Source organism: Rhinatrema bivittatum, chromosome 1 (genome assembly GCF_901001135.1).
Source record: "Rhinatrema bivittatum chromosome 1, aRhiBiv1.1, whole genome shotgun sequence".
NCBI classification, from domain to species: Eukaryota; Metazoa; Chordata; class Amphibia; order Gymnophiona; family Rhinatrematidae; genus Rhinatrema; species Rhinatrema bivittatum.
Window position 1 is genome coordinate 257,881,741 of NC_042615.1, and position 25,165 is coordinate 257,906,905.

Below are 25,165 nucleotides of genomic sequence, written 5' to 3' on the forward strand. Positions count from 1 at the left end.
TCAGGGAATTAGGGGCGAATATCTCAGTTCCAGATGCTTCGCAATCTACCATCGAGGGGTTTCTGCTCCTGGTCGTTGATACTTCTACTCCGAGGGCGTCCTTGGCGTCGAATCCACAGGAGCGGGCAGAGTGGCCACCGGACATTCAGGTCACTCTAAGCCCTGGAGCGTTCCCCCTGGCACCTCCTGTTTCAGAGGTTTTTGTGATAAGAGGATTAACGGACAACGGAGAGATATCTCCCATTGCAGGCGGGACTGAGCTAATCCTTGGCCCTGTCTCCGGGCCCAGAGCCTTGGGGTTTCCGGAGGGCCTAGCACTGGGAGCAGAAGCATTAGCTCCTTCTGCAGTGAGGGCCTCCACTCCCAGAGCGAACAAAGAAATGTCGGGGGAATTGAAAATGCAGCAGGAAAACCAAGGTACTGTGTTTGTTACTATGCCCTGCTATTCCTAAACCTACAGAGATTACCATGGATTCCATTTGGGTTGCAATAACGGTGCTGGAAAAATCCATTTTCTCATTAGTTGATGTTACTTCTACTTTAACTGCTAAATTTCAATTTATGGAATTGAATATTCTTTCGAATACCCAGAAAATTGCAGCACTGGATTCTCAAGTTACTTTTTTGCAACAAAATCAAGAACAGCTGATTAAGTCGGATCTTATACAGCAACGGAAATTGGAAAATATAGAAAATTCCATTCGATATCAAAATCTGCGTATACTAAATTTTCCATTTTCAAAACCGATATCTCCCTTGGAAATGCTTACAAAATATATAATGGAAGTTTTTAAAATTCCTGAAGAAGTGATGCCTACTTTAGCCAAAGTTTACATGACAAAATCTATTATTATGGATAGGTCTGAACAGATGCTTGAACCTGATTTGGATCTGATACAGTTTCTGGAAACATTTTCAGAAATAAAGATATCCAGACGAGGAACTCTGTTTCTACAATGTGTTTTTTCCCCAAGACAGAGATATGATTTTGAAATTCTTCTTTCATTATAGGAAATCTCAGTTTTTTGGTCAATTAGTTTGGGTTTTTCGGGTCATTCCACATTCCACCCAGGAACGTGGGAAAAAATTTCTTTCTATGTGAGCTGAAGTAGTGGGTATGGGGGCTAAGTTCAATCTTAGATTCCCATGTCAGTGTATAATGCATATGCAGTGTGTGAAATATGTATACTTTGACCCAGAACAATTGCGTTCCTTTTTAGACGCACGTACTTCGGTATGTCCCGGTTAATATGTATTTTTTGATTACGGTATAAAGGAAAAATTGTATCATGATAGCCTCTGAATTGCTGTAATGTTTTGCTTTATTAAGATTCCGCTCATGTATCTTCTGTCTTGGAAGCACCTTATTTCTTTAATATTACATAGAAGAGAATGTAATTTAGTAAATTAAACCTATTTCTTTATTTCTTGGAAATGTAAAATTATAACTCCTATTTGTATTTTGCTTTATAATTACCTGTAATTATGGTAAAAATTCAATAAATAAAAAGTTAAAAAAATATATATATCCCCTACAGTGTGATCTCACTGAAACTTGTAAATCTTGATTAATGCATTCATAAATAAAAAAAAGTTGTGACCCTCATATAGCACTAACCAGGCACGAAAACTTTCGAGTTCCCAGTAAAGAAAAGTGCTAAGATCTAATCATCGGTCACTATGCAGTTGTTCAAAAATACTGATTTTTATATATTTTGTTTTGCAATTAAAAACTGTAATTAAGTAGATTATCTTAAATGTATCAAGATTGAATGATAAAGGCAGTAAATAGGGATGTGCAGCCAGAAAGTATTCGTTGCATTCAGGATATGTATTCATTGGGGGTCATTTCCATTGCATTCGGACGTGTGGCGCCCCGATACGTGAATTCGTTTTCCAGTTCCCATTAAAGTCAATGGGGGAAGGATTTCCAGCCTATTTTTGGCTGCAGAATTGGGGTTTTATTATCAATTTTGATGAAACTTCTGGGGAGCAATCATCAGAACAACAAAAGAGCTCCAAGGTACTTAGACTGTGGCAAAGTGGCATGAATAGCCTAAGGCACTGTAAAGGTGCAAAGGGGTACCAGAAGTGGCAAGAGTGCTTTAACAGAGGCACAAAGCAGCAGTGAGAGTGTCAAAAACACACCACAGCTTCAAAAGAGAGCACAGATAACAGATGCATGAACCCTCAAAAGCAGCACGACAGGCAAAGCGGTAAGACAAGTGGCATTGACATCCTACAGCACAATGAAGGGGGAACATAGCAAGCAGAAAGACTAGCACCAACACACTGAGGAACCATAATAGTGGCAAGAACACCACAAGGATTTGAGTGAGTCATCTGGTGTATGGCAGCAAAGCAGAGTGGCAGAAAGTTGATAGGGGCAAGACAGGCTGGCAGAGCCGAGGTAGTCAGGTCGCTGTGGTTTGATAAGGGAAAGACAAGGAGGCAAGACAAGACGAGGCTCAGCATGTGGTGGGACTGTCAACTGTGCATACTGTGCACCCAACCCATCTTGAAACAGGGACCAGGGAGTCTAACACAAGTGCTAGGACCTGAAACATGATGAACTATGCCTGGGTGGAGTGGAGCATCTGCGGGTGCCGATTTTGGTGGTAGTAGCAAATATTCAAACAAGAGCACCGGGGAGAGTTCCCTTTCCTGTGAGCAGGAAAGGGCTCCCTAGAATGGGTTTGCCCCTAGAGTGGGGTGTTTCCAATGGCATCCAGTGAACTCTCACTGGTCTTTTAAAATCCGATGGATGTAGCTGATATACAAACGAGAGTTTTCAAGGCCGAGACAGAGGAGGGTGAATGTGAACAGCGGTTCAACATGGGTCAGAGGGTAGAAACAGGCAGGCTACACCCGGGGAGAGTTCCCTTTCCTTTGCGCAGGAAAGGGCTACCTAGAATGGGTTCGCCCCTAAACAGCGGTTTAACATGGGTCAGAGGGTAGATACAGGCAGGCTACACACGGGACCCTGAGGGACTTTAGTGTGAGAATATCCTTGACAAAAGACAGGTAGGCCGGAAAGCAGTCAGAGTACTGCTTGGCATAGAAAGAGGCTGATTTCAAAATGGAACGGCAGTTCAACATGGGTCAGAGGGTAGAAACAGGCAGGCTACACACAGGACCCCGAGGGACTTTAGTGTGAGAATATCCTTGACAAAAGACAGGTAGGCCGGAAAGCAGTCAGAGTACTGCTTGGCATAGAAAGAGGCTGATTTCAAAATGGAACGGCAGTTCAACATGGGTCAGAGGGTAGATACAGGCAGGCTACACCCTGGGAGAGTTCCCTTTCCTTTGCGCAGGAAAGGGCTCTCTAGAATGGGTTCGCCCCTAAAGTGGGGGGTTTCCATTGGGGTCCAGTGGGCTCTCGCTGGTCTTTTAAAATCAGGCTGGCTGCACCCAGGATCCCCAGGGAATGTAGTGTGAGAATATCCTTGACAAAAGACAGGGAGGCAGGAAAGCAGCAAGAGTATTGCTTGGCATAGAAAGAGGCTGATTTCAAAGTGGAAGAAACGACTGGAGGTAAAACACTAATAAAAAGGACTTTATCAAATGAAGTAAAATCCCAAATGCCAGCTGTTGTGTTAGTAGAAACAGAAGCTTTGAAGAGCTTTACTATTAGTAGGCAAGAGCTTTCAATGAACCAGCCTCAGTCAGTATAGGGTGTGATCAAGCAGGTCACCTGGAGCATTACTCTGCAGCTGGAGATAATTAGTTAAATAATGTACACTTCATAGTTCAAGTAAGTTCTGAACGCCTTTTAAAGATGTTACTGATTTTCACTAAAACTTTTCCTCATTAAGTTTCACTTTTGTGGAAGGGCATTGCACCTGAGCAACCTTGAGCTACACTGTAACAGGTTATACCTTGAGCGGGATACTGCAAGTAAAGGTCTTACCAACTCTAAGATAGCTGAATTATCCTGCTTACTCTGTTAGGTACTTATTAATCCATGCATATTGTCACACTCCTGCTGGGTAATGTTTAGCCTTGCAGTATTCTTGCTGGCCTTACACAGCCTGCTTGGAAAACTCATCGGTGTATCACAAATGTAGCACTTAATGCTATAGTAAAGACCCATTCCTTATATTCACAAACAATCTGGCTCAGCTGCTACTTACCTGCTGCTGGCTGACCCAGCTTCTATTTACTTCTGCTGCTCCTTCATCTGTGAGAGAGGGAGGCAGAGGTGGAGAAAGCAAGAGTGTGTTACAAGCCTCCAGAGAATCCAGGAACCAGTCTCTGCAGTTAAGCGATCACTGTTGTGCTCTGGGGAGGCTACATCCCCCCGCAGAGTACTGAGCCAGGCACCATTCTCTGGACGTTTCGCAGGCCCACAGGCAAGGAGGAACCTCCAGGACATCAACCAGGACAGGGTCTGGGAAATGCTACCACTGGGATGACATAGGAGCTCAACTAGGGCAGAGCCTGGGAGACTGCTCCGACTGAGAGAAGTAAATCCTAGGGGTAGTTGTCCCAGGAGCAATAATGATTCAACCAGGCCAGGGTACACCCTGACTCTGAGAGCTACACCCTCTTCGTGTGTCTGCTGTTGCTGGAGACAGAGAACTACTGTTGCGCCCGGTCGCAGGCGGCTGCGACCTTTGTTTCTCACCTCTTTTTTCCTTGTGTCTGCCTCATTGGGACAACTAGTGGTCTCCGCTAGTGAACGCTGACCTCCGTAGCATCTCCTGCGTAGCGTGGGCACGACTGACTGCCATCTTGAATCGGGGATTACCTAGTCGCGTGCGCGCAAGGACCTCCTAAGTACACGTCATGGCGGGAACCTCGGGGGCATCCCCGCCCAATGACGTCAGATGCCTTCAGTACTTAATCGGACTGGCCCTTGGCTAAGAATAGTTAGCAAGGACTTCCACCCTGCCGAATTCCACTCTGCGGACTTCCTGTTCTACGTGGGTCTAGACGCTGAGTACCCACTTCGCGGGGGCTCACCGGCACCTTGGGCTATCCACTCCTTGGAGGGCCTTCCTGTCTGCGTCTCCAACTACCCACACCTCGGAGCTTCTGGTTTCCTCCATGAGTACCTCATCGCTTCAACTTCTATGCCTGCTGGACCCTCTGTGGCGTACCCCGTTCCTCGGGCCACTACCGCTCTTCTACAGCCAAGCACCCTGTTCACTCTGTGCAGCTGTTCCTGCCTCATCTCGCTACAGCTTCCTCAGGCTTCTACCTCTGTTCTCTACTAGCGCAGACTCCTCGGCATACCCCGCCCCGCGGGCCACTACCGCAGCTGCACCCTGAGGTCTTCCATCGCCTGTGGGAACACCTGGCATACCCGCTCCGCGGAAACGACCAGGATACCATCTACTCCAGCATCGTTGGGGTATCACTTCACTGCACAGAACTGTGTCTCTCTAATTCCCGCTCTGCGGGCTCTGCTTCTCTCCATAATAAAGTCTCTCCACTAAGGTATGCTGTGTGTCTAGACCGAGCCTGCCTTCGGTGAGGCCCACAGGGCTCCACCGTGTGAGCGGAGTCAGCTCTCAGTTCGGCCAGGGGTTCACAACTACTCCAGTTCATAACAACTACAGGTTTTGGCCAGGGCCACGCCTTCTTTATAGCCCTAAGTGAGGTCAAGATAAAAGTGAGTCCTCTGTCTTCATCAAGCTGAGGAGAAGGGAAATCCCAATTGTAATGACTGGTCTAGCAATATGATAAGGAAATAGGGGGTGCTACTGGGCAAGAAAGAGAACAGAGAAAAAAAGAGGACGCTAGGCAGAGAGAGAGGGAAAGATGCTGGTGCTGGGCAGAAGGAAAGGAAGCATGTTTGGGGAAGATGGGTATACTGTGCTGGAGTGACTTCCACTGCTAAAGGATGGGTGTACTGTGCCAGAACAGTCTTACATTCCTGTATTGTTTTAAATTTTCCTTCAATTATCCTGATCTTAAGGTCATTGAAGCAGTGATTTAGTTACAAAAAGTGCTCCCACTGGTAGTGTTACATGACCTTTTCTGTGGCAATTCTGTGTCTATGATAATTGACTTTGTATTTAATGTCTGACCTGTCTCATCAATGTGCCATGCTATTTTCACATTTGCTGCACTGAGTAATATATGCTACATTAGAGGAAGAGATATATGCGGACATGACTTGTGGCATGATATATTGCAGGAATATGTACCATTTTCTCTGTGGGGGCAGCACTTTTTGGAATCAGACCAATGTATCAATGCCCAATAAAAATCAAGATAGTTAAAGGAAAATTTAAAATAATCCAGGAATATAAGACTTCTGAAGTTAAAAAGATCAGATGCTCAGGAAGTGACAAGCAGGGACTCAAAGACTAGATTTCTTTTCTTATTATGAGCAGTGGCATAGCCACAAGTGGGCCTGGGTGGGCCATGGCCCACCCACTTTGAGCTCAGGTCCATCCAATCAGTGTTGCCCAGTGGCCCAAGAAGAGAGGCCCTGTTACTGGGCTGCAGTAGATACGTGGGCGTGCACATCCAGGGGAGCAGCGGCCAAGAGGAGGAAGAGGCCTGTGAAGATGGCGGGTGGACTCATCCCATTGGCGGAGGAGAAGAGGAGTAGGACTGGGAGGTAGGTGATTGAAGAAAAAAAAAACCCTTCACTGGATAGCACCCATTCTTCTGCTCCATGTGTCCCGGCCCTGCAGCATTCAAAACATGTGTGGTCACAAGATCAGCATAAAGGACATGCTAGCCCCACCTGCAGGCAGGCACATGAGAAGCAGCAGCAGAATAGGTTCCCTCATTTGCTCCGATGGGGATCCTGCCTGTGTTTTAGGTATGTCTGTGTGTATATGTTACGCTGGGTGGCGGTTGTGGACCTTTGGCCTAGGTTGGTGTTGACACTACCCACGAGGGGTTGAACCCCCACGAGTCACCAGTGCTAGGAGGTGAGACCTGAGGCTAGCAGGGGCCTGCTGGAGCTTCGCCACTACCAGCCCTTGTTCCCCACAGGTTGAGCCCTTGGGTACCGGTGCCAGCTGGTCTTAGGTGGGGCCCCTGCGAAGACACCGGTAGGCAGGGCGAGATCAGAGACCGAGGTCCGAGGCAGACAGCGAGCAGGTGAAGTGAAGTCCAGTCCTAAGGTAGTCAGGGAAGTCCATCCGAAGGGAAGCAGGGAGAGAGGTCCGGAACAGGCAGAGGAAGGCAGGAACAGGTACTGGAAGGCGAAGACAGGGATAGGTAGGCAGGAACAGGAAGTAGCGCTGAAGCGAGCACGACACCAAAAGGAACTCCGAGAGCAGACTTGTTGCCAAGTCGCTGAAGGGACGTCAGCTGTGAGTTTTTAAGTGGCAGAGCCCTGACGTCAGCAGGGCTCTGCCCGAGGTGGTATTTTCCCACCTCGGGCCCTTTAAATCTTCGCCAAAGGAGCATGCATAAAGCAGGGAAATGGCCGGGAGTGGCGTCGGCGACGTCCTGCATGCCTGGAGGCCCACGCCAGTGCCAGCAGCGAAGGAGGCCCTCCAGCCTTGAGGAGCGGTGCTGGCGGGCCCGGCCAGGGCCGTGAGTATAACAGTATATGTGAATGCTATCCTGTCTGGGGGTGGGGGTGTGCCTGCCTGTGTGTGAATATGTATGTGGATGGAAGTCTGCCTAGGTGTGTGTGTGTGTGTGTGTTGTGTGAATGGTAGCCTGTTGGGGTGGGGGTGTGTGAATGGGAACCTTCTTGAGGAGATGGGAGCTTAAATGGGAGCCTACCTGGGGTGTGTGTGAGAGAGAGCATGAGGGAGTGGGACCCTATATGTTTGTGTGAGAGTAGTAGCCATATGAGAGTGAGAGCCTGTTTATGTACTTATATATAGAAGTGGGAGCAGGAGCCTGCATGTGAAAGAGAGCATGTGAGAGCCTGTGTGTTTGTGTGGGAATATGAAGCTGTGTGTGAGAGGGTAAATAAAAGTGAGAGCCTGGGTATGTGTCTGTGAGGAAGAATGGGAAATAGCATGTGAGAGTCTGTGAGTGTGAGAGTAAAAGCCTGTGTGTGTACGTATGAATGGGAGTGGGAGCCTGCATGTGTGAGAGAGAGAGAATGTGAGAGCCTGTGTGTTTCTGTGTGAGAAGCATGTAAGAGTGAGAGCCTGTGTTTGTCTGTAGGGGGGAATGGGAGCCTGTGTGTGAGAGACAGCATGAGATTGAAAGCCTGTGTGTTGTGTTTGTGGGAATGGGAGCATATGTGCAAGAGCATGTGAGAATGAGAGTGTGTATTTGTGGGAGTGGGAGCCTGTGTATGAAAGAGAGCATGTAAAGTGAGAGCGTGTTTGTATGTGAGCATGTGCGTATGTGAGAGCAAGTATGGAAAAGTGAGATCCTGTATGAGAGAAAGTATGTGTGTGAGAGAATAGTGAGAGAGAAGACAGGAGGAAAGACTTATTTTATTTATTTATTTATTTATTTTTATATACCGGTGTTCGATTTTACATATCACATCAGTTTACATTTAAACAAAATTTGCAGGAACTCATGCGTTACCTTTGTCAAATACATTAAACTTGAAACAGAATAAAAGAGACCTTGAAAAAGGAATAAGTAAAAGACAGACAAGGGGAAAAAAAGAGACTGGGACCAACTGATTAGAAAAATAAGATCAGACTACAAAGGTTAAAAAAAATGATTTTGCCTTTCAGTGATTGGAATATGCCATCTGTAGGAATATGCATTTCTTCTATATTTGTATTTTGCTTTTTCTTCAGTATTCCAGTGTTTATTTATTTATTTTTCTATTCTGCTTTTTTGGTACTTCAAAGTGGATTACATTCTATACATATTGCCCTATCCCCACAGGGTTTATAATTTAATTTTGTACCTGAGGCAATGGAGGGTAAAGTGATTTGCCCAAGGTCACAAGGAGTGACAGCAGGATTTGAACGCTGGTTTGCCTAGGTTGTAGTCCACTGCTCTAACCATTAGGTTACTCCTCCACTCCAAAGTCTCCAGTTTCTCAGGCTTTCCATTTCAGTTTTGTTTACATGTTTATTTCTAATTTGTAGTCCTTTATTCTGTATTAGGTAAGGGTTTGTTTGTGTTGCGCATGGGTGACAGAGATGTAGTATTGTAGCTAGCAAGTAGTTTCTCTGTAGGGATTTGTAGCAGTCCAGTTTGTTCTTTTTGCCCATTAGGTAGTGTATTAGTGTTCTAGGGCTTGGTGTAATGTTTGTCTTGCTGCCTTTTCATAGATAAGGTTGTTGCTGTTTGAGTCCTGAGAGTTACTGCTGTTATGGTATGGTATGGTTCTAGGTATTTATTTATTTATTGTGGGGGTTTGTGTTTGTTTGGTAGTGGAGGGAATTTGTTTTGCTTTAACTGAGGTGACAACAGAATTTGAATTTTTGTTTTGCATGTCCTAGGTCTGTTCTGCACCTTTTGCAAAACTTTTTATGATGGTTATTATGATTATTGCTATTTTATTGTATAGTTCTATGCATTTTTTGGAAAGAAGATTCATAAAAGAATATATTGATATGTTTTATTACATGATTGGATCTGATATTTCTGTTAAGTGTTCTTTTTCTGGATTACAAACTGGTTAAAAGACAGGAAACAGAGAGTAGGATTAAATGGTCAATTTTCTCAGTGGAAAAGGGTAAACAGTGAAGTGCCTCAGGGATCTGTACTTGGACTGGTGCTTTTCAATATATTTACAAATGATCTGGAAAGGAATACGACGAGCGAGGTTATCAAATTTGCGGATGTTACAAAATTATTCAGAGTGTTAAATCACAAACGGATTGTGTTACATTACAGGAATACCTTGCAAGACTGGAAGATTGGGCATCCAAATGGCAGATGAAATTTAATGTGGACAAGTGCAAGGTGTTGCATGTAGGGAAAAATAACCCTTGCTGTAGTTACATGATGTTTGGTTCCATATTAGGAGCTACCACCCAGGAAAAAGATCTAGGCATCATAGTGGATAATACTTTGAAATTGTCGGCTTAGTGTGCTGCAGCAGTCAAAAAAGCAAACAATGGTAGGAATTATTAGGAAGGGAATGGTGATTAAAAGGGAAAATGTCATAATGCTTCCGTATTGCTCCATGGTGAGACCATACCTTGAATACTGTGTACAATTCTGGTCGCCGCATCTCAAAAAAAGATATAGTTGAGAAGGAGAAGGTACAGAGAAGGGCAACCAAAATGATAAAGGAAATGAAATGGCTCCTCTATGAGGAAAGGCTGAAGAGGTTAGGGCTGTTTAGCTTGGAGAAGAGATGGCTGAGGGGGATATGGTAGAGGTCTTTAAGATCATGAGAGGTCTTGAATGAGTAGATGTGAATCGGTTATTTACACTTTCGGATAATAGAAGGACCAGGGGGCATTCCATGAAGTTATAAAGTAGCACATTTAAGACTAATCGAAGAAAATTCTTTTTCACTCAATGCATAATTAAGCTCTGGAATGTATTGCCAGAGGATGTGGTTAGTGGAGTTAGTGTAGCTGGGTTCAAAAAAGGTTTGGATAAGTTCTTGGAGAAGAAGTCCATTAACTGCTATTAATCACGTTTACTTAGGTAATAGCCACTGCTATTAATTGCATCAGTAGCATGGGATCTTCTTGGTGTTTGGGTACTTGCCAGGTTCTTGTGGCCTGGTTTGATCTCTGATGGAAACAGGATGCTTGGACTTGATGGACCCTTAGTCTGACCCAGCATGGCAATTTCTTATGTTCTTACTTTTTACATGATAGTGTGCATTTATTAGCTGCAATAAATATCAAATAAATTAGTAGATTAATAAGGCATGTTTAATGTTGGTAAGTGCTTGAAGCTATAAAATTAAAATATTTTAAAATGTCAGTCATAATGCATGATGTCTGTTGCAGACTACTCAGAAGTCCATTGTAGAGTGCATGCTAAGGCATTATTTAGAAATAAGAGTACAACTAGTTGGGCCTAGATCTGTAAGTCTACTGCCTTACTCATGTTAATCTTGGGCCCCCTCAAAAAAACAAACATTCAGTTCTGGCTACACCAGTGATTATGAGCCATAAAATGATATTACCTGCCTATCCCTAGAGCCAAGAACACGAAGAAAAGTCTTTTCAAGCCCACAACGAGTTATTCAGATCTATTTTTTTCTTCCTTTGTTAATCAGAAATTTACACATGCTGACTTCAATGTAAAACTTATTACTTTGTTTTTGTTCAATGTAAAACTTCTTTTATTCTGTTCTATGTAAACCGCTATTTGTAGCGATAGTTACTGTTCTTTGTGAACCGGGGTGATATGTATATTATACAGGAACCTCCGGTATATAAATTAATTTAAATAAATAAATAAATAAATATCACTTTCTGATCACTATCATTAGAAAGCCTTTTCTAATTCATTTATATTTTCTGCTAAATGCCATCTTTTGCTCATTATATTCTGATCAGAGGCAAAGAGTATTAGCTCACAAAGCCAGCAAGAAATGTATTATCGGTCCAATTTATTTCTGTTTATTCCAATGTTCCTTTACATATTTTCTACCTACCAGAAATTTCAGTTCTTCACAATGTCTTCAAGTTCTATAAACAGTTTCTATGTCTTAATCACAAGCCCCACCTCATTTTACATACCTGCTACCAAACCTTTCCACACCTTCAACCACGCCTAGGTGTTGGAAGTTAACTTCACTCCCTCGCCCCTCCTACTCCGTAGTCATCAAGTCCCGCCTACTCTAGCGATGTTAACTCATCAGCTCCTCCCGGTCCTTCCCATTGGCTTCCTGAAAGCCTCGCTCACTTATTGCCCTTTGCCATCTTAGTCCCGCCCCCCACACGCTTCTGGCGGAAAGCACGCTTGCCCATAGGCTCCGCCTTCTCTTTTTCTCAGAGAGCTCCGGGTCGCACACGCTCAGGTTCCGACTGGAAATTCCGTTCGTTTTCCTGCCGAGGTCGGGTGCAGCTGTCCTGCCCGGCCTGCTGGTGACGTCATTGGGCTGGGCGTGTCGGTGTCGCCGTCGTCTGGGCGCTTGTCTCTTGCTGTCCGGTTGCTGCGTGATCCCTGGACGCAGGGAAAGGGAAATTGAAAGGGGGAAGAAGAAGAAGAAAAAAAAAATAAAGCAAAGGAGTGGGCAGGAGCTTGAACCCTCGCTTTGGCCCGCTCCGCCGACAGCGGTAGTTCCAGTGTAACGGCCGCCGCGGCACAGTCCTCCTTAGCCGCTCTCACAGTGGGGGGGAGGACCCACCTCCCTCCCCACCTCTCATTCGGATGAGAGAGAAGACCGAGGCGGCGGACGGAATGTCTGCGACCGGTGGTGGTGCTGGTGGTGGGCCCTGCTGCCGGAGGCCGCGACGGGGTGCAGCTTTGCTGCTCCTCCTGCTGCTGCGCGTCCTGCCTGTTCCCTTTCTGCTCCTAGTCCTATTGCTGCTGGGATTGCCGGCGCCCGTTCGGCCGGCGGCCGCCACGCTGGGCCCGAAGGAATGTGAGAAGCCGTGCGTGAACGGAGCTTGTAGCCCGGCCAGCGGCCAGTGCCTGTGCGAGCCTGGCTGGGTGGGAGACCAGTGCCAGCACTGCGGGGGCCGTTTCAAGTGAGTACCCGGGAAGGGCTGCCCGCTCTCTCTGTCGTTTGGAGGCATTTTATGAAAAGCGCTCCCTATGAGCATCTTTCGCTGGCTTCCAGCGGTGCTTTCCTATTAATGTCTTGCATTTTGTGTTGGCTGTTTATTTTCGGCTTGTTTCTTGCATGTGGGCCCTGTCAAGCGAGCCTAAACTTTGTCTCCCACTAAGATGAATGCTGTTTTCTTTCAGGGATGGGGAAGGCCTGCCGGCCTTTGCTGCTGGTCGTTATTTGGTGACCGTGTTCATGCCTCGCAATTGACTACCTTATTTTTCCTGGTTACCTCCTTGGAGAAGGACGCTTATGTAGCGTTCTTTTGTAGTTTTGCGCCTTTCGTCATTGATAGGGCAGAACAAGCACTACTTCTCAGCAGATTGAGCTTTTGTTCACAGTAGCATTTTATGCAGTTGAAGCATGTACTTCCTGGATTAATTCTAGTTTTATAAACCTAAATTGTATGCTCATTTGGCTAGGTCCTTGGAGTACTTTGGCTTTCTGCTACAGGTGCGTATGATAGCACACATTCCTAGTAGTTATGCAGATATACTGAGACACTTGCAAGCTTCTGGAATGCCTGTTCACTTTACATTGAAATTATGGGAATGATCGATTTGTTTAATTGGTATGAAAGGATAACATTTTACTATGTTGCTAGTTAAAGGCTTTGTCATCTTGATAAAATGTGGAGGATGCTGATGTATGTATGTATGTATGTATTTATTTATTTAAGTCTTTTATATACCAACATTCAAGACAATAGTCCCATCATGCTGGTTCACATGAAACAGGAGTGCAAAATAAACTTAAACTTGAACAATAGTGCGGAAAAAGCATTGATTGATAATAATGTATTGTAATATGTATACTTTTTTTTTTTTAGACTTGCCAATATACTTCACCATTGTTGTCAGCCTTTTTCTAAAGACATCTTTTGATGTGGCCATATTCTTTCTTAGGATCTAACGTAGTTGCCATGTTTCATTATGTAGACATAAAGATAATTGAAGTTGTAGGTGATGCCTTTTTAATGGCCTAACAAATTACTTTTGCCACTAGACTTTGAAAATTATACTTATGTGCACTGATCTGATCTGATGACGGGAGTATAACAGTGGCAAACTAGTCACAAGTGTATTAAGTTTGACTAGTAAGAGATATTTTCAGCAATTTGCTTTGAACCTTTTATTTCTAGGACTTGATAAACCTGGGTACCAAAAAATGTAGTATCTGGGCGGCCAAGTGAGAGGTGTGTGAAGGCAGCGCGTTTCCTTTCTCTTCAAATTTGAAAAATTTACCTCTAAAATGCCACATACGAAGCGTAAAGCTCGACTAAGGGAGAGCTTACCGTCTACCAGTATTGGAGATTTGACTCAAGCCACGATTCCAACCTTCTTCACTTCGACACCTACGCCTGTAGTTCCGGGAGCGATAGCCGCGGAGGGCAGAGATGAGGAGCGTGCATCTCAGCCCCTGGCTGACGAAATCTTGCTAAGTCCCGGCGCACCCGAGACTCCCCCCCCACCGCAGTGTATGGAAGGCCGCGGGACAACGCAGGCAACTTCGCAGGGACACCTCGCAGAGCATCGAGCTCAGGATGAGAGACCCATCGAAGGAACACCGCAGCTGGGTATAGCAACACCCAGTCCAACCTTGGATGAGGGAAGGGAAACTGCCATTGGAATCGCAAGTGCTGGTGAGTTCAGGCAACTGACTTCCTTTCTTGTAAAGCCTGAAATAGTCACAATGGACACTATTTGGGTTGCATTAGTTGCAGTTGAAAATGCAATTTTAAACCTATCTAAGATGTGTGTGGAAACGAATAAACGTAGTGTTGAAAGCGAAAGAAAGGCTGAAAAGCAAGAACAGAAAATCCAGGTGATGGAAGAAAAAGTCAAGAATTTGGTAACTTTTCAACACCATGTAATACAAAAAGAGACTGTGACTGATAAAAAGATAGAAAATCTAGAAAATGCAATAAGGAGTGGCAATATAAGAGTTTTAAATTTCCTAATTATAACTCTAATAACACCATTGGAGTTGTTTAAAAAATATTTAAATCTTGTCTTGAAAATTCCGCTAGAGGCAATGCCGCTGATTACCAAAATATATTATTTACCTGTAAAAAGAAATGAACAGCAGAGTCAAGAACAGCAAGACCAATTAAATATTTCACAAGTACTGGAACTATCTGTTGAGGATGTAGTAACAGCAAGAGGAATCCTTTTCGTATCCTTTGCTTTTCAATCAGAAAAGAATAACGTATTGAAGATGTTTTTCCGAAATAGGGCTGCAGTATTCTATGGTCAAAAGTTATGGCTTTTTCCGGACATTTCGAGGCCCACACAAGAAAGGAGGAAAAAATTTATCCAACTGAGAGAAGACGCGATGGTTATTTGTTCAAAGTTTACTCTTCGTTACCCTTGTAAATGCGTAGTCAAGTATTTAGACTCCGTGTATGTTTTTTTTTGAACCCTCGCAACTCCGTTTTTTCATAGATTCTCACCGACTAACTGCGATATAGGTAATGGCAGTTGGTGCTAAAAAGGTATAGAATGGCTGGGTGTGGTCACCTTAAATTTCTTTTTTCATGTTAACCTTGTAGTTTGTACGCTCCTTAGAAGGTTTCTATACCCCCCTCAATATTTCTTAATATTGATTGGTTACTGTATGATTGTCTTTAGTATTTTTTAAATAATATGGTATACCAATATGTAACCTATAATTTCAATCACAATGGTTTATTTGTGTAAAATGTGAAAATGCAATAAATAAAAAAAAAAAAAAAAATGTAGTATCTGGCAGTTGCCCTGGGGAAAGATGCCATTTTTGCCAGGAGCCTACCTTAATCTATAAAACCACTGCTGCTGGAGACCCAGGCTGAAACACCACTGTTTGGAACTGCCATCTGTCCCTAAACACAGTGTGGATAGGTGGGCATAGTGAACATAAGAAATGCCATGCTTGGTTGGATCAAGTTCATTGAGCCCAGCATGTTGTCTGACATTGGCTAGTCAGGGTCCAAGCATGACACATACTATAAAATGTTTCCTGTTAATTTCTTAAGTCTACCTGGCAAGGCAGAATTAAAAAAAAAAAAGGTACAGAGAAGGGTGACCAAAATGTTGAAGGGAGTGGAACAATTCCCCCTTGGGGAAAGGGCTCTTCAGTTTGGAGTGGAACTGAGAAATGTGAATTGGTTAACTCTTTTTCAAAAAGTACAGACACTAGGAGACATTCATTCAATGAAGTTATTACGATTTATTTTCTCTTGTGCTAAATGTTTGTTTATTCAATGCATAATTTAAACTCTGGAATTCATTGAACATAAGAAAATGCCATACTGGGTCAGACCAAGGGTCCATCAAGCCCAGCATCTGGTTTCAACCAGTGGCCAATCCAGGCCATAAGAACCTGGCAAGTACCCAAAAACTAAGTCTATTCCATGTTACCATTGCTAATCCCCCAGACATCAAATCAACATTAGGCGTACCACAAGGCTCTTCTTGTCACCCACCCTTTTCAATATATACCTCCTGCCCCTCTGTCAATTGCTTACTAACCTAAAATTAAAACACTACCTCTATGCAGACGACGTGCAGATTCTGATTCCCATAAGAGAATCCATCCCTAAGTCTCTCGCCTTTTGGGAAATCTGCCTCCAATCTATTAACCGTCTGCTCACCAGCTTGAATCTAGTTCTAATGCAACCAAGACAGAACTCCTACTCATCTCCTCTGACCACTCGGCCTTAATCAATCCACCAGATGGCAACACCCAGATCACGCAAGTAAGGGACCTAGGAGTAATCATCGATAACCATCTGAATCTTAAGAAATCCATCAATAACACTACCAAGGATTGCTTTTATAAATTACAAGTCATGAAAAGGCTCAAACCCCTCCTCCACTTCCAGGATTTCAGGACTGTGCTCCAAACCACGATCTTCTCCAAAACAGATTACTGCAACTCTCTCCTTGGGCTCCCCATCTCATCTATTAAACCATTACAGATGCTTCAAAACTCTGCGGCTAGAATCCTGACCAATACCAACAGAGGAGCACACATCACTCCCATACTACGAAACCTTCACTGGCTGCCAATAAAATACAGAATACTACACAAGGCCCTCACCATAATTCACAAAACCATTCATAATCAGCAACAACTAGACCTCCAGATTCCTCTCAAATTATACTCATCTGCTAGACCAGGGGTGGGCAATTAATTTTCCCATGGGGCCGCATGAGAAATTGGGATGGTTTTAGAGGGCCAGACTAATATAATTACTCAGTTCTCAATAGCCCTACTTATGAAAAGACAGCAGTTTACCACCAATGTATGTCCTCTGAGAAAACACAACAAATAAGACCGATACAAACGCTTACATGCTAGCAAAATATCTCATCTCGGTAACAGACACAGAACCGACCTAACATACTCCCAGGATCTGTAGTAATGCACATAAACTAATCCGCACACAGTTACACCTGTATTATGGAATACACTCAAACAGGAGCAACCCTATCTATGAAAAGGCACACTACAAATATTACATCAGACCCTAAACACCAATACACCTCTTATTAGGAAAACAGAACTAACAAGCAGCTATAGATCCCCAAACAGAAATAATTGTAAAACTATACTAATAAGCAGAATAAATGTTTCTAACAGCTATGAACAGAATAACATCCAACAATTAAAAACTCATAAAAACTATTAAACATTCTCCAAACACCAATAAAATATTTCAAAAAAGCAGACATCACACAATTAAAAATGGCAGTCAAGAAAAATAAACTTAAAGCCACCTTTACTTACCCCCTCCAGCAGCTCTCCTACTCCCCTTCCCTGCAGGCCATGGCACACACCAGAAGCAGCAGTAGAAGCTAAGCTCTATACTTCTGGTCCTCTTCCTTAGTGCCCATGTCTCTCACACACACACCATACCAGTCATGCCCCCATGACCAGTTTCTGTCTCTCACACACCAATCATCTCCCAAACAGTCTTTGGCACACACACACCAGTCACCTTCCTGAACAGTTTCTCTCATGCCATACACACACACACACACACACACACACAGGCTTCCCACTCCCGTGTTCTACTTGCATATATGGTCTTCTCACTCTCATAATCACTTTCTCTTTCTCTCTCTCTCACACACACACACACTCACTCACCAGTCTCTCACTCCCATGCTTGTTCTCTCCACATGCACAGGCTTCTCATTCCCAAAATCACTTTCTTTCTCTCTCTCACACACACACACACCAGTCTCTCACTCTCATGTTCTCTTTCAGATATACCGGCTTCTCCCTCCCATGATGTGTCTTACACACACCCGGGTTTCTCACTCCCATGCTCACTCTTCACATGCACAGGCTTCTCATTCCCATAATCACTTTTTCTCTCTCTCTCACACACACACACACACCAGTCACCTGATCTCACTCATGCATACACACACACACAGGCTTCCCACTCCCAAGTTCTCTTTCAGATATACAGGCTTCTCCCTCCCATGCTGTGTCTCACACACACCCAGGTTTCTCACTCTCATGCTCACTCTCTTCACATGCACAGGCTTCTCATTCCCATAATCACATTCTCTCACATTCACACACACCAGTCTTTTCTCTCACACACACAGTCACCTTACCAAGCAGTCTCTCTCTCTCATGCATGCACACTCACCCAGGTTTCTCACTCCCACAACTCCAGGCTTCTTATGCTCATGCTTTCCCACATACCCAGACTTCTCACTTCCATGCTTTTTCTCTCACACACACACATCAGTCACCTCCCTGACTAATGCCTCACACTCTCACATACACATCAGTCATCTCCCTGAGCAATCACTTTCATTGTCTCTCACATACACACACACACACACACATCAGCTCTCTGACCACTCAATCACACACAGGCTGGCTGGCTGCTTCTCACTCTCTCTTACTCACTTCCTCTTCCCCCTACATATGTCACGGAGTTTTTTGCCGGTCTGCGGCGCGCGCTCCCGGTCTCTCCCGCTGTCGTTGCCATTGGGCTGTCAGCACGTTCAAGCCCGGTGGAAACGGCAGCGGTGTTGGATGAAGCTGTGGCACCCGCGGCTGGCCTTTTCTTCTTCCCGCGCCTGCCCCCCCCCTCCCGTGACCCGAAACAGGAAGTGATACACGGAGCGGTGTGCGGGAAGGAGAAAGAGCCGTGCCGCGTCGGCTGCAGCATCGGCCCCCGAGCAATTGAACCAGCCGGCAATCGAGAAGAGTCAGCAGCATGAGCCCCCGCAGGCCAAGAAAGAAGAATCCCTTCGGCTGCGGGAGGCTCATGCTGCTGACTCTTCTCGATTGCCGGCTGGTTCAATTGCTCGGGGGCCGATGCTGCAGCCGACGCGGCACGGCTCTTTCTCCTTCCCGCACACCGCTCCGTGTATCACTTCCTGTTTCGGGTCACGGGGGGGGGGGGGCAGGCACGGGAAGAAGAAAAGGCCAGCCGCGGGTGCCACAGCTTCATCCAACACCGCTGCCGTTTCCACCGGGCTTGAACGTGCTGACAGCCCAGCGGCAACGGCAGCGGGAGAGACCGGGAGCGCGCGCCGCAGACCGGCAAAAAACTCCGTGACATATGTAGGAAAGAAACTCGAGCGAAGGCACGCTGCCCGATTGGCCGGTGCTGGGCAAGGCTTGCCCAGCACCGGCCAATCGGACAGCGTGCCTTCGCTCAAGTCACTCCCTCCTCCCCCCCCCCCCCCCCCCCCCCCCGGACGCTGTAAAAAAAAAAAACAAAACAGTTCATTCTCCGCTCCCTCGCTCCCCGATTGGCCGGCCAATCGGGGAGCGAGGGAGCGGAGAATGAACGCCTCATTCCCCGTCTGCTCTCAGCAGTGGGCGGGCCGGATTCAGACCGTAGGCGGGCCGGATTCAGCCCGCGGGCCGCCCCTTGCCCAGGTCTGTGCTAGACCTATCAGAGAAGCATATAAAGGCACCCTGCAAACCCCCCCCCCCCCCCCCCAACAAAATCCACTCGCCTATCATCCACCAAGAACGAGCTTTTTCTACAGCCGGCCCAGCCATCTGGAACAAAATGCCCACAGACCTCAGACTAGAACCATGCCCGCTAACCTTCTGAAAAAAAACCTCAAGACATGGCTCTTCCTCCAAGCCTTCCCCTAACTTACATATCCAGCAATTTCTTCACCAGACGGGACACTGATTCCTAACTAAACGCCCCTCCAAGTTTAGGTATTATATTTATGCCTCTCTTTTTATATTATTGCATTATCTAATTTATTCAGTTATGCTTCCTATATCTCCGGCTAACCTAGCCCTCCAAGTTAAACCTCCTTGTTATATGTAACTTTCACCTCTTGTTAAATGGTTGATTATGTTATACCCCTTGTTACATGTAAACCGATCTGATATGAATTTTTTTCATGAAGGTCGGTATATAAAAATGTTAAATAAATAATGGCAGTGGCTATTCTCTAAGTGAACTTAATAGCAGGTAATGGACCTCCTCCAAGAACTTATCCAATCCTTTTTTAAACACAGCTATACTAACTGCACTAACCACATCCTCTGGCAACAAATTCCAGAGTTTAATTGTGCGTTGAGTAAAAAAGAACTTTCTCCGATTAGTTTTAAATGTGCCCCATGCTAACTTCATGGAGTGCCCCCTAGTCTTTCTACTATCTGAAAGAGTAAATAACCGATTCACATCTACCCGTTCTAGACCTCTCATGATTTTAAACATCTCTATCATATCCCCCCCTCAGTCGTCTCTTCTCCAAGCTGAAAAGTCCTAACCTCTTAGGGAGCTGTTCCATTCCCTTATCGTTTTGGTAGCCCTTCTCTGTACCTTCTCCATCGCAATTATATCTTTTTTGAGATGCGGCGACCAGAATTGTACACAGTATTCAAGGTGTGGTCTCACCATAGAGCGATAGAGGCATTATGACATTTTCCGTTTTATTCACCATTCCTTTTCTAATAATTCCCAACATTGTTTGCTTTTTTGACTGCCGCAGCACACTGAACTGACGCTTTCAATGTGTTATCCACTATGACGCCTAGATCTCTTTCTTGGGTTGTAGCACCTAATATGGAACCCAACATTGTGTAATTATAGCATGGGTTATTTTTCCCTATATGCATCACCTTGCACTTATCCACATTAAATTTCATCTGCCATTTTGATGCCCAATTTTCCAGTCTTGCAAGGTCTTCCTGCAATTTATCACAATCTGCTTGTGATTTAACTACTCTGAACAATTTTTTGTCATCTGCAAATTTGATTATCTCACTCGTCGTATTTCTTTCCAGATCATTTATAAATATATTGAAAAGTAAGAGTCCCAATACAGATCCCTGAGGCACTCCATTGTCCACTCCCTTCCACTGAGGATTTGATGAAAGCTGTTGGTGTAGTTGGGTTTAAAAAAGGTTTAGACAAGCTCCTGGAGGAAAAGTCCATAAACCATTATTAAGGTGGACTTGGGGAAAAGTAGCATGCAATATTATCAACTTTGTGAACCAGTTTAGCTACTTGTGACCTGGATTAGCTACTGTTGGAAACAGGTTACAGAGCTATGCTAGTTGCTTTGACCATGGCCTTTGGCAGTAGATTCCACAGCTAAATTGTGTGCCAAGTGAAAAAGTACTTTGTACTTTTTTTTTTTTAATTTGCTGGTTGTGAGTTTCATGAGGTGTTTTAGTGTTTGGAAGGGTAAATAACTGTCCTCTATTTACCCATTCCACCACACTCATGATTTTAGAAACTTCTATTCTGTCCCCTCTTGTCTTTGTCAAGCTGAAGAGCCTTAGGCCTGTAAAGCCTCTAATTATAGGGGGGTGTTACATCCTTTTATCATTTTTTTGTTACCTTCCTCTATATACTTTCTAGTTCTGCTATTGTATTTTATTTTTTGAAATGGGGCATTCAAAACTGCATATAATGCTTGAGGTGTGATTGCATCATAGATTGATATAGAGGCAGTACATTTTCTGTTTTATTCTCCATTCCTTTCTGGATCATTTTTTTTTCTATTTGCTTTTTTGAATGCTGTAGCACAGAGCTGACAATTTCAATGTATTGTCCACAAGGATTTCAAGGCCCTTTACGTGGGTGTGATTCCCCCCTTACAGAACTCAGCATTGTGCACTTGTAGTTGAAATTATTTCTCCCAATGTCCATCATTTAGCATTTTTCCCACATTAAATTTAATCTGCCATTCAGATGCTGGGTCTAACAAGGTCCTCCTACAGTTCGTCGCAGACCTCTACTTTTGTAATCACTTTAAATTTCATGTCTTCTGCAAATTTCGTCATCTCACTTGTTCCCTTTTCCAGATCATTTATAAATTTTAAATAGCTCAGATCCCAGTATTGATCCCTGTGATACTCCACTAACATTTCGTCATTTGGAAAACTGGTGATTTAGTCCTACTGTCTGTCTTTAAGCAGTTAGCAGTTCACAGTGGGACACTACTTAGTATCCCATAACTCATAGGGAGCCTATTGTAGGGGCTTTGTGAAATACTGTCTGAAAACCAAATACACTATATCAACTGGCTCATCTTTATCAAAATATTTATATCTTTAAAAGATTGGTATGGCAAAACTTCCCTTTGTTAAAACCACATTGTGTCTTCCCCATTAATCCATATCGTTCTACATAGCCACTGATTTTGTTTTTAAAAAAGCTTCTGCCTTTTTTGCCTGGCTCTGATGTCTGGCTCGCTGTTATCTAGTTTACTGGATCATCCCTAAAGCCCTTTTTATTACAAATTAGCATCACATTGGGCACCCTCTGGTCTTGGGGTATTGTGGCTGTTTTAAGTGGTATGTAATAAAGGTTTACTATTTCAATTTGATTTCTTTTAGAACTATGGGTCAGATGCTGTGTGCTTTGTTATGCTTAGGTTTGTCAATTTGATTTATTATGTTCTTCATTATCACAGAAACTAGTTCTAGTTGCTCTGAATCATCACCATCAAAGATTTTCAGGTGTATGTTCCTAATATGCTACTGAGGCAAAGCATTCAGTTTTTTACTTCCTTGTCCTCCCTGAGCAATCATTTTCCCCTCTGTCATCTAGTGGCCAAATGATTCCATCATACTTTTTTCTTTGAATGTACTCAAAAAAAACCCACCTTTATTTGCTCTCTGGCAAGCTTCTTATCAAATTCTTGACCTGGCTTACTGCTGTTTTATTTCTAACTTGCCTGTGATTATGCATTTGGCTTTTGTCATTAAATGGGTCTGCTATCCATTTTTTGAACAATACTCTCTTTGCTTTAAGTTCATCTTTAACTGCTAGCAGTAATTTGGTCTTCGTTCAAACTTTTAATGCAGGCAGTTTGTCTGGGCATCCCAAATAGTATTTTTGAACTGTCTGCCTTGTGCAAACGTTTTTACTTTTGCAACTTTCCTTTTTAGTTTTTTTTTTTTTTCCCTTTCTGATTTCCTCTTATCATAGACTCCCTTTTTAAAGTTACATGCTACTGCAGTAATGCTCTTTCCAGTGATTGTCAATTTTGATTGCACTCTGATTGCTTTTATTTATTTACCCTCCCTATAGAAACCTCTTGTTCCAGGTCATTCATTCCTATGAGGTCTGTCTACTGTAGCTGCCCCTCTTGTTGAGGCAGCTGCTCTAAAAAGTTTAGTATGGCTTGACACAAACTTAATAAATGCTGGATAGTTATTCTCCCATTATTATTGCATTGCCCAAATTATTTGTCTTTCCAAATTTCTGCTAGCATTTAACACGTTCTTCATCTAAGAATAGTATTGTATACACTTGTTTTATCTTTAAACGATTGTATTGCTCTATATGTTGGCCTTCCCAGGTCAACTCTGTGTACTAGAGTTTATACAAAACATGGCAGCATGGATTGTGACTGACATAAATCCATGAACATAGGTCTGCTGTATTGTATATAGAGTGATTTGGTTACCAGTCTCTTGTAGTGTTAAGTTGTGTTTTTTTTTAAACCGTTTCTGGATTTCAAAATTATTCATGGTCTTACTCCAAAAAACGTTTGTTCTCTTCTGAGGGTTTACCAGTCCTTAAATACAATGAAGTTATTTTTCAAAACTTTCTAGATATTCCTTCAATTAAACAGATCAGGCTTGTGGAATCCTGAGAGCATTTAGTTTGCTGGTATCTGACTTTGTGGGAAGGTATTCAGCTACTTTTAGAGCAAGATCTAGTGTCTAAATTGGCACTTGTGAAGCTTTCCAGTATTACTTTGGACTCAATGTGGGAAGTTTTGAATATATCTCCTTTGCACTGGGGCAGGCCAATCCCCACAGGTGGGTTATGCATCTCCTACCAGCAGATGGAGCCTGAGAAAAATCTGACATCACGGGTATATAGCTCTGCCCCGTCAGCATACCAGTATTCTCTGTCTTCAGCAGATGGTGGATATGCATTTCCCTATTGGGGATTCCCTGTAGGTTAAAAAAAAATTAGGCAAAGTGGTTGATGGATGAGAGGCTTAGTAGAGAAGGCTTTCTCCCTCTTCCCTCTATAGCCGAGATCTAGCTGAGCTCTGCTTAAAAATAAAATTAAATGAAGGCAGAGTAGGGAGGTTTTATTCCCCTATTCCATTCTTTTTGGATTTTCCTTGCTGGGCATGAGCGGTCAACGTAATTTCCTTCTTCCCTCTCAAGTCTCTTGGGAGTTTAGTTAGGTTTGGTGGCGCAGATGCAGTGGTTTGAGCAGCCTCTGGCTAGGCCCTGCTACCAAGCTTGGTGTTTTTTTGTTTTTTTTTGAGCTGCGTTGTAGGCCGCAGCAGTGTTTTGCATGCTTGTTTGTGCGCATGATTGCCACTTAATGGTGTGGTGATGTGCATGTGCGCACCTCTTGCTGCTTACAAGGTTGCGGCGAATGTTTGCTTTATATTTGTAGTGCACCTATTTGTGAGCTAGCATCTACCTGGGTTCATGCTGAATGCCTACTAGAGCTTGTTCCGGCCGCTTCCTTGAGCGCATACCAGGCACCTACTTAAGCATGAGCATGCTGTGACTGTGCTTGGACGCATCTTTTTATTTGGGTACAAGAGAGAAGCAAGACGCTATGGCCCTGGTGACAAGGCAATCTGTACTGCTCACCATATAAGGGCAATATATCCAAGGATTTTTGCAGGTTTATGCCAGCGCTGCCTGGCTGCTGGGCCGTCCTCTTGGTCAGTGGGACCTGGAGCTGAAGGCGACTCATTGTGGGTGATTCCTTTTTTAGTAGATCTTAGGATGGAGGTGTTCTATCTGAGGGTGTCAGATTGAGGCCTGTAGGGCCTGGTATAGGCCCATCCTCATGAGTGGGCTTTTCAAGGGACTATAGTCCATTTTTGCAAGGACGCGCAGCAGAGATAATGATCCTTTCAGAGCTGGGTCATATACCCAGTAATTAACGTGTGCAAGCACCGCAGTACAGGAGGAAGTGGATACTGTTGAATCTGGCATAGATTTGGGTTTCTCCCCTCTGGCTGAAAGGAAATCCTTCCTGATTTAGAACCATATAGAACTTTGAGTTAGTCTGTTATCTCAGACTCTGAAGCTGCTTGGTGTGACTGGGGTGGCTTAATGGGTGCCCAAAAGACTGATCCCTTTTTGGTCACCCTA

The 25,165-nt window shown here is 44.1% G+C and overlaps 1 protein-coding gene across 3 annotated transcripts in view; it reads left to right on the forward strand.

Annotated features, from left to right (window-relative positions):
* The first annotated feature begins 11,739 nt into the window (after window positions 1–11,739).
* Window positions 11,740–25,165, forward strand: part of ATRN (attractin) — a 504,108-nt gene continuing 490,682 nt past the window's right edge. Inside the window, exon 1 of one of the 3 annotated variants that reach the window (XM_029594059.1) lies at window positions 11,740–12,509. In XM_029594059.1, coding sequence (XP_029449919.1) covers window positions 12,190–12,509 — 320 coding nt within the window. In that variant the 5' untranslated portion in view covers window positions 11,740–12,189. The remainder of the gene's footprint in view (window positions 12,510–25,165) is intronic. The other 2 variants (XM_029594068.1, XM_029594051.1) reach the window with 2 other exon arrangements.